We start from the raw sequence: 15,622 nt of genomic DNA, 5'->3' as shown, positions 1-15,622 counted from the left end.
AGGGTAGAGAAGGCTGTCAGGGTTTCCAGGAAGGGAGGAGAGGAGTCATGAAGATATTACAGGGATCTGTGAATTTATCTTTGAATCTGAAGACTGACTTTTTAAAGTTTTAAATTTTTCAAATGCCTAAAGATGCTCTCCTGTTTAACACCGTAACAATCATTAAGTTCATAGTTAGTTTTTTCTCACTCAGCCAACACTAGAAATACTTTCAGTATCCCACAGAAGTCCACAAAGAAGGTTTGGTGTTTTACTCTTAAAGGTTGGGAATCCAGCTGGACTGGACCAGGGGAGCCTCTTTAGATGATTCTTAGTGGGCTGATCATTGTAAAGGTGGGAGATGACGAGCACAGCCGTCTGACTCAACCTGCAGTGAAATGCCCTTTCAGCTACTCATTGTGTGTGACTTTTGTTAGGATAGTTAACTTTGCTCCTCATCTGTGAAATCGCATAATAACAATACCTGTCTTTCAGGGTCATGAGAATTAAGTGAGGTGATGCGTTTCAAGCTTTGTAGAGCCTGGACCAGGCTAAGTGTTTTGTGAACTTAATAGTGTGATTATCTCATTGAGCTGAGGTGGGATCTTGGAGCCAGACTGCCTGGATTTGAATTCCAAATGACACTGAACCCTAGTGATGATTTCCCCATCTAAATAAAATGCAGCTATCAATTGTGCCTAATTCATAAGTAGGTGTACAGATTAAATGAGTTCATTGATTAAAAGTAATTAGAACAAATGTGGGGCAGAATTAATGCTCAATAAGTGTCAGCTGTTATTATTACTGTTACTGTTATATCTTCTTCCCTCATGTATCACTACCTCCATGTTAAGCTGTGGTTTATTGGAATTCTTTTGTGTAGCCTTTTCTGTATTCCTCAAGGTACTTTGTGAAGCCAATTTGGGTACCTGTCCTCTCATGGGAATTTCATTCTGCCTGTTAGAGGTTAACAGCACCTCTGGTGCCTTCAGGGCATTTCACTAAGCAAGAATTTGCTCTGTGTCTCCCTGTCCTTGGGGTCTTTGGACTGCAGACTTTCCCCAAGAACTGTTGTTTTTCCATCGCATCCAGAGCCCTAAAGATAACCTGCCACTGAGAGGGCTTTAACAGGTGCATACACGTCCATTCAGGAGGCACAGGAGACCTGCAGAATAGATTGCTCTCTCCTTGCAGTGTGTTTTAATAACCTTGTTTCTGTGTTTGGTCTTTATGGCCTTCTGAGGCTATTCTGGACTCGGCCCGAGTCCAAGTCTTTGTCCCCATTGTCACTGCAAGAAGAGAATATTTTCTTTTCCCAAAGAGGTTAGAAGCAACACTATGAATTGTAGAAGGACAGACTTTGGAGCTGATTAGACCTGGGCTCAAACTCCTGAGCAAGCTGTAAGACCTTGGATAAGTTACTTAAGTCTTTGGAGCCTCAGTTTTCTCCCATGTAAAATGGGTATAATTTGCTTATTAAAAGTGTTTTGTCGAGTCCTTTCTAAGCAGGCACTGGGCCAGGCACTCCAGAGGCAGTGATGAATTAGTGGCCCCCGCCCTCCTGGAGCGTGGAGTGGACAGAGGCTAGGTGCTACAGAAGAAGTGAGCAGGTGCTGTGAGAGAAAATAAAGGGGGCGTTACATTAGCGTGGTCAGGGAAGGCTGTTCTGAGCAGGGAGCAGGGACACTCAGTGAGGAGCAGTCCCAACAGAGCAAAGGGGATAGTCCAAAAGCCTGCGACCAGAAGGTGCGTTCAGGAAGCCAAGAGAAGCCAGTACGGGTAGAAATGGTATCACTTTCCTTATTCTCTTTAAAGAGTCACTTAGAGGGCCAGCCCCAGTGGCCTAGTGATTAAGTTCAGCATGCTCCCCTTGTTTGGCCCGAGTTTGGTTCCCGCGCGTGGACCTACGCCATTCGTCTGTCAGTGGCCATGCTGTCAGGGTGGCTCACATACAAAAAGAGGAAGAATGGCAACAGACATTAGCTCAGGGTGAGTCTTCCTCAGCAGAAAAAAAAGAAAGAGTCATTTGGAGATTAAACTAAGACTCTCTTTGAAAGCTATTGCTATGTCTATATTCTGGATACCAAAAAAAGACAACATTCAAGGATGAACTGAAAAAATACTTTATGGTTGGTATAACAGAAGTTCCAATTAGGCAAGAACCATAGAAAATTGTATAACATCCTGAACTAGTATTATTTTAATTCCTTATTTGAATTTTCCCTCTCCCATTTGAACAATAGTTCTCTGTTTTACGTCTCTTCCATCAGCTTCAGGTGGTGCCATTTTCCCTCATCTTATCAGCCAGCTTCTCACCCTGCTTCCTTTGTGACATGGAACTCCCTCCCACCCTCTTTTTTTTTTTTAACAAAAAAACAGAGTTGACTTTCATAAATGAAGTTGAAAATGCAGCCTCAGATCCAAAGGCACTGGTGTTGAATCTTAGTAGTTGTTACTGCACAAAGTGGAGATTCTCTGCCCGATGTGTGTTAAAAAAACCAACAAAAAACAGTTATTATGGCCTCAGCTTTTGAGAGAAGAAAAGGCTTTATTGTGAGGTCAGCCAGCAAGGAGACAACAGGCAACAATCTCACATCTGTTGCCTTGATCCAGGGCTTGGGGCACAATTTATGGGAAGAAGGGCAGGGTGGTCTGAAGTGTGGAGATAGATCATTGGAGGTAAGGAGAGGTGAGGTAATTGGTAACCTGCGCAAGTGTAGTCGAGCTTCATAGTTCTTCATAGGACACGTGTTCATAAGAGGTGGGCTTAGTATGATCTGAGGGTGGTGTTTTCGGCCTCTTGACATCAAAGGGTCACCTATCAGGCATTTGCGCAGGCCCAGTTGATGGGTTGGTGGTCTCAGGTGGCCTGAATTGGACAAGAGGTATCTCTCAGTTTGTTAAAAACAACTCTTAATTACTCTGTTGATAAGATGGGGTCAACAAACTGGTCGTAGTGGGCCCGCACTTACATAGTCATGGTCTCCAGCAGAAGAAACAGTTGTTCCACGCAGATAATGCTTTTTGGACATATAAAATAAGCACCACTGTTTCCAAAACCCAGGGGATCCTTATGGAATATCTTTGTTGGCCTCTGCCACATTGCAAATGCAGAGCTGAAGACAGTGACGTTTATTAGAGGGCTTCTCAAACTCAAGTTCCATAAACTATAAGTTTAGAAATGTCTGGTTATGTCTTACAAGTTGTTTATTCTTCTAAATAATACATTCAAGAGGGATTTTTACTATATTTGAGTTCCGGTAAAGAGTCTTTTCCTTTTCACTGTTTGAATCCCAAGATTATATATTAACAGTATCAATATAGACTCCCTGGTTTATTTCAGATGAAAACCCTTATCATTTCCATCTTAATTTACAAATGATTGATAGAGGCTGCACTTGGCTGAAGGAATTCAGCCATTCCTAGCTCTGAGGGCACCTTAGAACCTTTGGTTCTGCCCCCGGATTGCTTCCCAGGTCATTCTCCTCTTCATCCAGGGCGGAGAGCCATTGAGGCCTCCCCCACTGTTTGCCAGTGTTATAATTTAGGGGGATGTAGGGGCAAGTTGTAATGTGGAAATCTAACCCCAATAGGAAGGACTTTGGTAAAGTTTGTGAAGTGGCTTGTCGACCTCATGCCCAGCTTGGCCAGTCTGGAGCCTAATTCTCACCATCTCCTTTATTTTAGTCTCCCAAGTTTCTGGGTCCTGTAACCCACTCTTCTGGTTCCTCTCAGTCTGCCAAGTACATCACTTGTAGTCACCTTCCCGCTCCCACAGAAAGATCTCTATAGCCAGTTTCCGCTGGCTCTTCCTGACTTTGCAAACTCCATTGATGACTTAGAATCAGATTGAAAATCAAGAACAGCAGCTTCCTGGGAAGACATATGGGATTCCGTGATCTTTGGAAAAGTGGGTAAAAGGAGCTTTTGTTGTCAGAAAACTGAGAGCCTTTGTTTGGGACCCCTTAACACCAGGGAATTCCTGCCTCCTGCTTGAAAGGCCCCAACCGGTGTCACTTTTGCAAGTTGTTCTTAGGAAAGGGTCAAGTGTGCATTTAGATTAATGAGTCGTGGCCTGTTGGCTTGACCACCCATGGAAAGTCTTCTCCAGGGGCCATTCCTCTCCCCAGCTCACTATTGTAAGAAGAAATACATTGCTGTGTACACCTGCAAGACTTGCAGCCCGTCCCTAGAAGATTTCATCTGCAAATATATCTTTCTTACACATACACACATTCTGCCAACTGGACATCAGTCCTCTGGTTAAAACAGTTGGGAGGTTTAAGAGAATCACGGTCATCCACTCTCTAGGATGAATTAACTTCAGTTAGAGGATCATCCCTGAAGCTGTCTCAAGGGTCACTAAAGGGGTAGGGGAGCTTTAATTGTGGCCGCAAGATAGTAATTTTAGAAGGTGGAACATGTCAAGAATGGGTGGGATTTCTCAACAGGAATGGTAAGTGATCTCGAGGGAAAATGAGGGAACTGGCGTTCCAAGGCAGGAAGAACCGGAAAGGAAGAATAGGAAAGATGTTTTCATTTACTCTACAAATGTCCTAAGGGCTTGCCTTAAAGGGAAACCACGTGATAAATGGGAAAACTCTGAGAAGAAATTCGTTCAAATCTCAGCTTTGCTTTTTACTTTCTCTAAAGCATTGGTCAATTTCCTTTCACCTTCCTGACCCCTGGTTTCCTCGTCTGTAAAATGGCTGCAGTAACAGTACCTAGCTCATAGGGTTATTGCTAGAATTAAATAAGAAAATTTATATAAAATAGCCATTTAGGTGCGCAGTAAATGAAAACTGTTACTTTGCCCCAAATAAACCAAAATACTTTTCAAAAGCTGGTAGTTTTAGTGTACTAAAATTTAGGGGATAAGATCTGTCTACAGTGGTAGGTGTTGAGCGTACCTAATTCTTGCCAGGGGGGTGTTGTTGTGGTTATTGACAGCATGCCAAATATATGTGTCCCTCTAGGGCATGGTAGGTCTAAATAAATATTTATCAAACGAAAAGTTAGAAGTGACCATAATGATCTGAACAGCTCCGTTACCAAGCACTAGCATAGGAAGTGAAGCAAGCTTGCTTTGTTTTTTTTTTAACCTCTTTCCACACAGCAGCCTCGGCCTGGCTGGGTCTGCGTACTTCTCCAGTAATTAATGATGTTCACTTCTTGTTTGTGAAGCAAAGCAATTCAACAGGATGATGGGGGAAATAATTTCATTTCTGGATATTAATTCCAGCAGCAGCTGTTTTCTGCTAACAGGGAATATGCCCGCGCTAACAACTTCACACTTCCAGCAAAAACACCACCGCGGTGTGCATGAAGCTGTCTGAGGACAAATGTGTGGTGTTTGTTTTCTTTCAGGCGACACAGAAACATTTAATCAGCATTGACTCATTCTGTTTCTACATGCATTTCTGCTTACGTTTCTGATGGCTTTCCTAGCTGAACGGCCACTTTTCTGTTTTGGGCCGCAAAGCATCCTGTCAGAGTGATAATATCTCCATCACTGTTGTTCATGGAATATGCCCAGAGCTTCCCTGATTGAGACATTTTCAAAACCCAAAAACTTGAGAATAGCTTTGCCATGTGCGCATGTGTGTAAAAGGAACACGTCTGTGTATATTGTTAATTGAAAAAAGCAGTTTGCAAAACAATATATACCAGTTGGACAAGCCCATGTTGTTTTTTAAAGAACACATTTCACAGTCATGTCTTGTTAAAATCAAGGTTTTAACAATGATTATCTCTGGGTATAAAAGTGGAATTAACCAGTAACGTTCAGTTTCTTCTTTGCACAATCCCTGCTCTTCGCCTTTCTTCAGTGAGCGTGCATTATTTTAATGAAAGGTAAAGTCTGACTAGGACACGCCTGAGAGTTTCAAGGAACAGGGCCACAGATCTTCATTTTTGAAAGGTGTTGTAACTGTGTGGAGTAGAAGCACTTGTAGGTTTTGAAAGACACTGCTCAACAGCAGAGCCCACAGGGACAGCACAGCTTTCCTCCACTCACCATTCGAATTCCTGGACTGGGTGATCCACATGCTGTATAGAGGTTACTCTTGGAATAATTATTAAAAATCTCTCTTTTTAGCTGTGTCTTGAGTTCCCAGCCTGCAGTACCACGGCTGTAGCTTTAATGCAGGCCTCATCATTGCTCATCAGTGGTACTCTCTTGGCCTCCTCCAGCAGCTGCCCCCCCGAATGCAAGTCTGATTGGTCACGCCTCTGATTAACTCCTTCTGTAGATGCCCGGGGCTCCTGGGATGGGAGTGTGAATTCCTTAGTGCCACGTGCAATGCCCTCGCTGCCTCCTGTCAGCATCACGTACAGCACTTGTCCCCTCTCCGCACAAGTGCCTGCACCTGCTCCTCCTTATTCTTTCTGCTCCTCTGCCTTATTCACTCCCCCTCCCCCTCTAAGTCCTCACTCACGGTTGAGGTGCCTCTGTGGCACCTTATCGAAGTCCTTGGTGCACTCAAGCTCAGGCCGGGACCCCCCGGGCACCAGGCACGTTCTGGGTCCGTGGTTGGGTCTGGTTCCCATAGCTGATTGATGGCATGGACCACGTGTTTTTCATATGTGGTTAGAATCCGGTAGAGACCTAATAAGTATCTTGTCCAGTGAATAAATGAGTAGGTATTTCAAAAAGCCTTCTGAAATGTCCCTTATCGTCAATTATGTAAGTAAGTAATTAGGGTAGAATCTGATAACCTGAGAAGATATTACCATAGGGGTAAATCTTTGGAACCTCTGATCTGTTATTTCTGTTCCTTCCTCTTCTCGGAAGGAGATGTTCTCGTGTGCTGGGGCATCCGGCTGTTCCGAGGGTTCTCGTGTTGCTCTCTCCACAGTGGAAGCAGAAGCAGGAGCGGGCTTTGGTCCACTCAGACCTGGGTTTGGTTCCAGGCTCTGCCCTTTCCTTACTGGGAGATGTTAGGGACCTTTGTTAACCTCTCCGTGCATCCATTTCTTCGTCATAATTAGTAAAGAAACTTAAAAGGCTTCCTCACAGGTAGTACCTGAGGTAGTATATGTAAGGCCCCTCGAATGCATTCATTCGGTAAATATTTACTGAGTGCCTGCTGTATGCCAGACACATTTTAGTGAGCAAAGCAGAAAAATGTGCGCCCTCACTGAGGAGAAAGACAAGCAGCAAATTTGGAGTAATGAGAGCCAGGGACACAGGACAGCAGGGTGAGAGGGGATGGAAAGTGACTGGAGGGTGGTCAGGCCAGGAAGCTTCTTTCTGAGGAGGTGCTGATTGCAGAGGCCTGGGGCCCCTGAGGGAGTGAGCAGGGCCATGTGGGAGGGCAGGCGGGGTGTGGGAGCGGCAAGGGGGAGGCCCGCGCCCTCACCACCCAGCAGAGGGAGCTGCGGATACTGGGGCAGGAGCCAATGGCCGGAGGAGCCTGGAGGCAGTGTGCGGAGGTCGGACAGACACTGGGGTTTTTATTCTGGGTATGGTAGGAATCATCAACAGTAAGGACTCATAAATACGTGTTTCCTTAGTTTTCTTTCCACTTTTTTCCTTTTCTCTTTCCTTTCCTTAAACAATATGAAAGCATTTCCTGACCTCTTCCACAGTGACGTAGCCCAGGGCAAGTCAGTTAGCCTTGGTTTGATTTTAGTCTGCCAAGATGCCGGGAAAGATTATCCCTCCTTTTAATCAATTTACCTATAAATTAGTCCTAAATGTTGAGAAAGTACTCTAAAATTTTGGAAAGTTCTGCAAAGCTGGATTCCTATTAGTGTAGTGCTTCCTGAGCCTTCTGGTCCTGGATCCGTGGACCTTGGTTGAGCATACCACTCCAGTTTCTGGTATTCTTGGGCTCAGTACTGGCTATGTCGGATGCTTCAACAGTCGAAAATTCTGTTCTTTGCTCCTCAGATTCGCTTTTGGGGTGAGAGGTCATTTCTCAAAAGTCTCACTGGCATTTGGGGGAGAGAACACTATATACAGGCAAGATGTATCTGTGTCAGATGAAGTTCGTGTTGGTGTGGCAAAGGTCAGGCCAGTAGACTTGACAGAATTCCACGGGAAGAAATATCATATGTCATCGTCGTTAAAGTCATGGATCATGGGGCCGACCCGTGGCCGAGTGGTTAAGTTCACACATTCTGCTTTGGCGGCCCAGGGTTTCCCCAGTTCGGATCCTGGGCACAAACATGGCCATGCTGAGGCAACGTCCCTCACAGCACAACCAGAAGGACCTACAACTAGAATATACAAGTATGTACTAGGGGGCTTTGGGAAAAAGAAGAAAAAAAAATTGCGGATTAGTCATGGAATGGCTTAAACTGTATAAAACCTTTACCATCAAAAGCCTTCTGGTGATAGGCTTTGGAGTAGTCCCTGCTTAGAAATGAGAGGTGAATGGTGGTGAATCAGTTAATACTGAACTGAGTGTTTTTTCCTTTTTTCAAATTTTTTATCTGTTACTTGGTTGTATCTGTTGGTAAGGTTGTTCAGAAACAGTGGAGTAACGTAGATTTGGGGAAAAGAAGAAGTCACCTAGTTAACCCTCTGCCACATTCAAATGTGAATGGTGTCTTAAGTTTTTCAGAGAGATTTCCCCACTTACATTAAGAAACTTGAAACCTCTTATTATGCATAATCAACTTAAGCTTGGGAAGTTCTTCCTTATGTCTGGCTCAAATCTACAATTTGAGTGCATTTCTTCTCTGTGCAAATGGAAAACAGCTGCCCAGCCTTCTTCTTTGACAGCCCTTTATGTACTTGAAGATGGTTATTAAGTCACTCCCAGCTTCTTTCCTCTAGACTAAATAGTGCCTGTAACTCTTCAGAGTTCTCATTTTCCACTCCTTTAATCATCTCTGGATCTTCCCTAAGCTTTTCTACATCCTTCTTTGAATGTGGATGCCAAATTGGAACATAGGAGTCTATGGAGAGTCTCACCATTAACCAGCGTTGCTATCTTTTCAGGGTGTCAGATATCATTGTCATTCGTGTGGGAAATCCAGCGATTTGATCAACATCCCACGAGATGAGATGTAGGACTGACAGTTCCTTCCACAGTGGACCAGGCGTAGGTTTGTGGCTGCAGTTGCTGGCTTTGGCCTTTAGCAAGCCAAACTCCAGGTCTATTCTAAGAAAAGTTTTCGGGCCCACGACCTCCTGCCTCGCCATGCTGGGTTTGTTGACCGGTTCTGTAGCACAGGAATCCTTTCCCAAGCGCTGTTTCCTCTCAGGCAAAACTCTCCCGTACAGCATTTGCCTCCAGCATCCATGTCCAAGTCAAATGTACGTGCAACGAACGTCAAGTCCCTCGGGGTCCCTCACTTCCTCCTCCACACAGCTTGCTTCAGGACAGATTAGGGATTCAGGACAAGGCACATTGTTTTCTGTGTCTAATCTCATTCAAATCACAGAGGGAGGAAGATGTCCAGAATTGTCCAGCAAGCACAGGAAGGTAAACAGAAATTGATGTCCAGTGCCCATTACTGAGAATCAGAGGTGCAGCGTGTCATTAGAATTGTCTTGATCATATGCCATCTCTGTTGTTTGGGGCTTCAATTGGGTCACTGATAAGACCTCTTCCTACCCCCTGTTTTCCCTTAAAACCTAAGTTCCTCGGGTGGAAATGCTCCTAGTGGGGGGTGTTCAGAATCGTGACTGTCAGTTGGGAAAGGTTTGCAGGCCTGACTAAAGAGGTCCGTGGGTGCTTCAGCAGGCTTCTCTTCGAGCAAAGCCCAGCCCGGGCACTCAGACAGGTCACTCCTTGGTTAGCTCCTGCAGGAAGCAGGCATGCTGGCATGAGCCATTGGCCAGCATGTGACCTTGGACAAATGCAAGTAGGAAGGCAAGAAAGAGTTTTGAGCAGAATGATTACATGGCGAGACTCCGTTTAGGCAGAGGGTAAATTAGTGTGACTATCTAGATACTGCAGGGTCTGCTGAACTATGTGTGACTGAGAGATTTGCTGCTAAGTGATGTGAAATCCTTATTATATTTTCCCTCTCTCCAGATATTGGGGCTCATTAAACAATGTCTCACAGGTGGTAATTGTCCTTGTACTTTTGAGAGGAGTAATGTAAATTTCACATTGCAACCAAAATTTATGGATGCCTGGGACATTGGGTTTGGGATGACTGACTACTGGGGTTGTTTTAAATGAGTGAATTAAGCTACATTTCACAGTAAGACACAGTCTTGAGAGTGTCAGCTGTTTGTGCTTGGATGTGTGTAGGTTCCAGAAAGGTGCATATCCATGGACCATGCCCATTCTTCTTCAGAGTGAGGTGGATTATCTCAGTTCCACTCTGATTAATCACCAAGATATCTGTACATGGTTAAAAGATATTTAGTAGGCCACCTAAAAATGTTTCCTTCTGTAGTCAGATTCAGAATTCTAACGGGGCGAGTGAGACTTGATCACGTCGACTGCATGAAGCTGCAGGCCTGCCCCGCAGGGCCCTGAACCTGCAGGCGGGAGGGTGGTGCTGCATGTAACTTCTCGGTTTCCTCTTTTTTCCAGTCTAACCGGCAGCCAGCCAAGTTGAACCTTCTCACCTGCCAGGTGAAACCGAATGCAGAGGACAAGAAGTCGTTTGACCTGATATCACGTGAGTCCTTGTTCTCTCCGGTCGTCACTGTGGCTTCTGACAGCTGCACGTTTCCGTTCTCTGGGCACGGAAGCAGCAGCTTTCACAGCAGGGCTCCTTGCCCTCCCTGCACGTGCAGCTCCAGGAAGACCCCTCAGTCTCTTAATTTTCCCTGAGCCCACCTGCAGGTGGGAGGGCATACCAGTGTCAGCTGTGACCCGCAACAGACTAGAATCTAGATTTGTACATTAAACTAGACTGGTTCTTGACCGTGCATACACAGCTTTATAGCTTTATCCCCTGGGAGAGATTTTTCTAAGTACGTTCCTATTTCTCTCCTAGATCTGCTGAATCAGTTTTTGGTGTGAGGCCCAGACATAGATATTTTTTAAGACATCCCCAGGTGCTTCTAATGTGTACCCATGGTTGAGAAGCACTGGCATAGAGTTGGGAATGCAGATGCGCCACCATATCTGTACAACTGATCTGCCCGGTTTTATCCTTGGAAAATCAGGCTCTTAAAGGAGAAATGATTTCCTTGCTTCCAAGCAGAACTGCCTGCAAACTGCATGAATTGACGATGCTGCGTTCCATCACTCTCTTACTCCATGGCTTGGAATGTGCTGTTCTCTTGTGATGAGGGTGCATAAAGACTCTCCCACCCCCCAGCCTGTAGCCTGTATTCTCACAGTCTTCTGAGAGTGGGGAAGGTTGTTTTCCCCGAGGCTGGTTCCCTGTGCTTACACGGGTCTTGTGGGTGTACTTACTGACCCTCACAGTAGCCGTGGGGACGTCTTCCTGTAAAGGAAGAGGATGGCAGTACCCTTAAAGTGACTCTCGTGAGCACTCTGAAATCCTGCGGTGCTGACCTTCAGGATTCCTCCCCTTCTGTAAAGCCCCGCGGGGCAGCCGCAGCCTAAGCTTGTGATCTGTGTGTAGATCGCAAAAATACTTTCCTGCCCCCTGGAATCTTCCTGGTATAGTTACATGAATGAAAGCCCAGAAGACAGCCCCAACCCTGAAGACTGGATCAGCCATGAGACTTGCGATGGAGTCTGAGCTGGATTCTGCAGCTTCTACTGAAGTTCAGATTCCCCATGGTTTTTATGACCAAGAGATTTCTCGGGTTATTGATGAGAAAGAAATATGAAAAGTTGGAATTATAATGTGACTTCAAAAGGCTAGGAAGACCTAGTTTTGAGAACTTGTAGGTTTTTAATAATAGTCATCAGTAATTGAAGGTCTGGCATGTGCCAGGTGATTTATATACACTGTGGCTAATCCTCACAAAGGCCCTATCAGTTTCCTCTTTTACAGAAGAGAAAACTGAGGCTCAGAGACATTCAGTGACTTACACAAGGTCACACAGCAATAAAGCAGGGATTCAACTGAGTCTCTTAGGCTCTACTACCCCATGACCCGTTCTTGGACATATACACCTCTCTCTCTCTCTCTCTCTTTTGCACCTGCCCAAACTGTCCAAATTAGGCTGCTGCCTCCTTACCTGGGTGGCAGCTTGAAGGTGACCCTTGAGCAGAGGTTGTAAGCCTGATTCAGCCAGAGAGCAAGCTGGGGCAGAGTGTGCCTCCTTGTTGGAGCTGCCCCGAGTTATGGATCAGTTCTGAAAAGGGAGTTATCTTCTCAAGGAAACACAGTAAAAGGCAAATTGAAAACAACAACGAAAATACTCAATTGACAGCTAGTGCTCTCCGATTTGTCACTGAAATCCACTTTGGTCAGGTAGGACCTGTCCCCCTTCCCACTTTTTTTTTCAAAAGAAGTGCCAGGTGTTTACATGGTATTTGTGGTTATTTTATTGTATTCCTATTGCACTTCAGAAAAATAATATTGACAAAGTGAATTGTGTAACTGCTAAAACAGAATGGTATAAAAAAAAATATTAAAATCCTACTTTTACTCTGTTTTCTTTTTTTCCAGGAACTGTCAGTTTTTGCCTTATACCTGAAGGGATTCTGCTTTCTAAGGTTTCACTTTTTTTCTTTTTTGTGTTTTAGATAATAGGACGTATCACTTTCAGGCAGAAGATGAGCAGGATTATGTAGCGTAAGTAGTTTTGAAATAAGGGCACAGTGTTTTGAATTGAATAAGGCACCTCTCCCCTGCACAATATACCTTACAGTTTTCTTTTTATTACTAAGCACCACTCCTGGGGGTTCCACGTGCTTATTTCTCACCTCTGGGCCTTCACATGTTGCTCTTCTCTCTGCCTTGGGTGGTCAGTAAACTCCAGTGCCTCTCTCCGGGCTCTGCTCAAGCCTCACCACCCTGGCAGTTTTGCAGCCTCCTCGCACCCCTCTGTGATCCCCTGATTCAGTCTGAGCCCTCTAGAGACTGAGAGCTTTTTGAGGGCAAGGACCGTCGCCTCCTCATCTTTTAATCACATAGCCTGCACTTAGGAGGGGCTTGCTCAGTGCTTGGTGGCCACGTGCATGAGCCAGTCTTCCTGGATCCTTGGCTGTCAGTGTGAGAGGATCAGGAGAGCCTGGTCCTGAAGGAGCAGTGTTGGCAGGTGCCTCCTGTGAGTGAGCATGGCTCAGTTAAAGGGAGCCTGGCGTAGTGGGAAGGGCTGGGCTTGGTGTCACACACACCCTTGGGTTGGAATCCTGCCCTCATCTGACCTGGTCTGCAACCTTAGGCAGCCCCCTCTTTTGATGTTATCCCTGGTCCTGAGCCATCTGCATTCCCTCCTCCTTCCTGGAGCCTGCCGGGACCAAAGAGGCAGGATGTGACCATTGCATTCTCAGCTGCTTGTGTGAAAGCTGGCAACTAAACATTTTGTAGTGTTCAAATCGATGGCACACGATAAATATTATTCTCCTTCCTTAATTATTTACATAGAGCCCCAGAATTCTCTTCACACCCTTTTCGCCTTACACTCGCTTCTTTTCTGTCTCCCCCTTTTCTCCTCCTCTGAAGAATTTTATGCTTTCCCCATCTCAGGGGAGAAATGATCAGGGATCAGAAAGAATAAGAAATGGGTAGAAAGGGTATAAAGTTGGGAGAAACAGAATAAAAAGCGGGGGTGGGGGCGGAGATGAAGGAAAAATAGAAACGTCTGCTGATCGATTCATTCATTTGAATGTTTAATGAATGCCAACCACATGCCAAGAACCATGCAAAGCTTTGAGAATACAACATGAAGTTAGATGGAGCCCTCCCTGAAGGGACTGGGTCTCTGCTGGAAGACAGGCAGGTGACCTTGTGCAGGGACAGAGGCTGCAGGGTGCTGTGGGGACACAGATGAGGGACGCACACCCTTGGGGGTTCTTGGGGATGGCATTCGGAGATGACTTCCAAGAGGAGGGTAAGCAGTGCGCTGGCTCGTGTGAGAAGGTTGTAAATACTCTGCACTCCAGGTGGGCGGTTCTGCTGGCCTAGATGCGGCAGGAGGGAGTAGAAAGGAAGCGATCGATGGCTAGATGTTGTGGGGATAGAGCTGGCAGACTGGAGGGTGACTGCAAACTGAATGAGAATGGGAGAAGTCAGAGGGGCTGGCCTTCCACTCTCAGGTTCAGAGAGAGGTAATATTTATGGTAGAAACAGGTAATACTTATTGAGACCTTACTGTGCTAAGTGTAGGTCACAACCCCAGAGTATTATCCTAAGTTTGAAAATGGGGAAACTGAGGCCTGCGTGCCTGTGGCCACAGTCCTGGTACCCTGGGGGTCTTATGCTCAAGTTAGAGAAGAAAGTCTGCCAGCGTACAATGGATGCGTAATGGCCCCCAGTATTGAGGGCCTACTGTGAGCCGAGCAGCAGGGGCTCACCTGCATTCTCTCTCATCCTTTCGAACACACCAAAAGGTTGGCATAATTATGCCCGTTTTACACAAGATTAAACAAGCCAAGTGAAGTTAAAGGACTTTTTTAAGGTCTCAAAACAAAATAACAGATGTGTGATGGGAACCCCGGCTCTAACGCCCGTGCTGTTTGCAGTCCATGACACTGGTTCCATCAGATATTCAGCTGTATGGTTGAGAGTCCCTGGGTTATAGGATAGGAATTCGGAGGCAAGACGATTGAGAAGTCCAAACCGTCACCTTTGCCTTGACTGGTTAGGAACTTCAGTCTCCTGCTCTAGGAGCAAGGGAACAACAGCAGGGGATTGTTTCAGGCCCCTTTTGGAAGGTAGCAGTGAAAGATACTTCAAGCAGATCAGCTTTCCTGGGTGTGGTGGGCGTTACTGGTTCCTGCTAGAAAAGGTACCACATGCAGTCACAGGTACGGGGCACTCCTGACACACGTCCCATTAAGTTTCCTGGATGGAATTCCAGAATCACCTTGGAATATTGCTTCCCTATCTCTGATTTCACTCTTTTCTCCTCTTTTCCTTTCCTCAAAGCCCTGAGTTGGGGCACAGGTGAGAGATCTGTGTGAGGCCTGGAACACATCCTCTTCGTCTTGGTTCTCTCATATCTCAGACCCAGGCCTGTAATATTTTATTGACTCTTATGACTTACAGGTAATTCAGTCCCAGTTTAGTCAAAGAGGTATTGGCTTCCTGCCTGCAGGACTTAACACCCTTCATTAAAAGGGCTGCTTGGCCCATCCCGCAGTTGCTGCATGTTTTGCACTCGGAATTCTCTTTGGGTGCTGGTGGTGGTGCTAGGGGGCTTCGTTTTGAGTGATGTAGGAAGTGATGGCATCCTACAGGGAAAGCACGTGTCCCAGAGGGAGGCTCAGTGCTTCATGTACCTCCAAGTTGCAAAAAGGCAGTCTCTGCCTCGCTGAGTTCCTTTCTCTTGTGGAAGTGTCCGGGGAGATGTGCTGAAGAAACCCCTCCCCGCGAGGAAGGAGGCAGTGCAGGTCTGAAGGCAGGCCTCCCTGACTTCTAGGGCAGAATCTCCCCGGTAGTGGCTTTCTGACCTTGGAAAGATCATCCTTCTCAGTCCTGTTGTCAGTAGCACGGGGATTGTATTCCTCGCTTGCAGGATTTTGAGAGAGCTGTGCATTATTTTATTTCTCATACTTTTTTGTATGCCTGTTACTTTAAAATAATTTAAAACTTTTTTTTAATTGTCAGAAATAGTTTCTTTGATTCTTGACTCATTTGA

The 15,622-nt window shown here is 45.7% G+C and overlaps 1 protein-coding gene across 4 annotated transcripts in view; it reads left to right on the top strand.

Moving 5' to 3' along the window:
- ASAP1 (ArfGAP with SH3 domain, ankyrin repeat and PH domain 1) overlaps positions 1 to 15,622 on the top strand; it is a 349,074-nt gene that overhangs the window by 279,365 nt on the left and 54,087 nt on the right. For all 4 annotated transcript variants that reach the window (XM_070630982.1, XM_070630980.1, XM_070630981.1 and 1 more), the window contains exons 14-15: positions 10,482 to 10,569; positions 12,564 to 12,612. In XM_070630982.1, coding sequence (XP_070487083.1) covers positions 10,482 to 10,569; positions 12,564 to 12,612 — 137 coding nt within the window. The remainder of the gene's footprint in view (positions 1 to 10,481; positions 10,570 to 12,563; positions 12,613 to 15,622) is intronic.

The sequence above is a fragment of the Equus przewalskii genome, chromosome 8 (genome assembly GCF_037783145.1).
Source record: "Equus przewalskii isolate Varuska chromosome 8, EquPr2, whole genome shotgun sequence".
Taxonomy (NCBI): domain Eukaryota; kingdom Metazoa; phylum Chordata; class Mammalia; order Perissodactyla; family Equidae; genus Equus; species Equus przewalskii.
The sequence above is the reverse complement of the archived record's forward strand: the minus strand, read 5'-3'. Positions and strand labels throughout refer to the sequence as shown.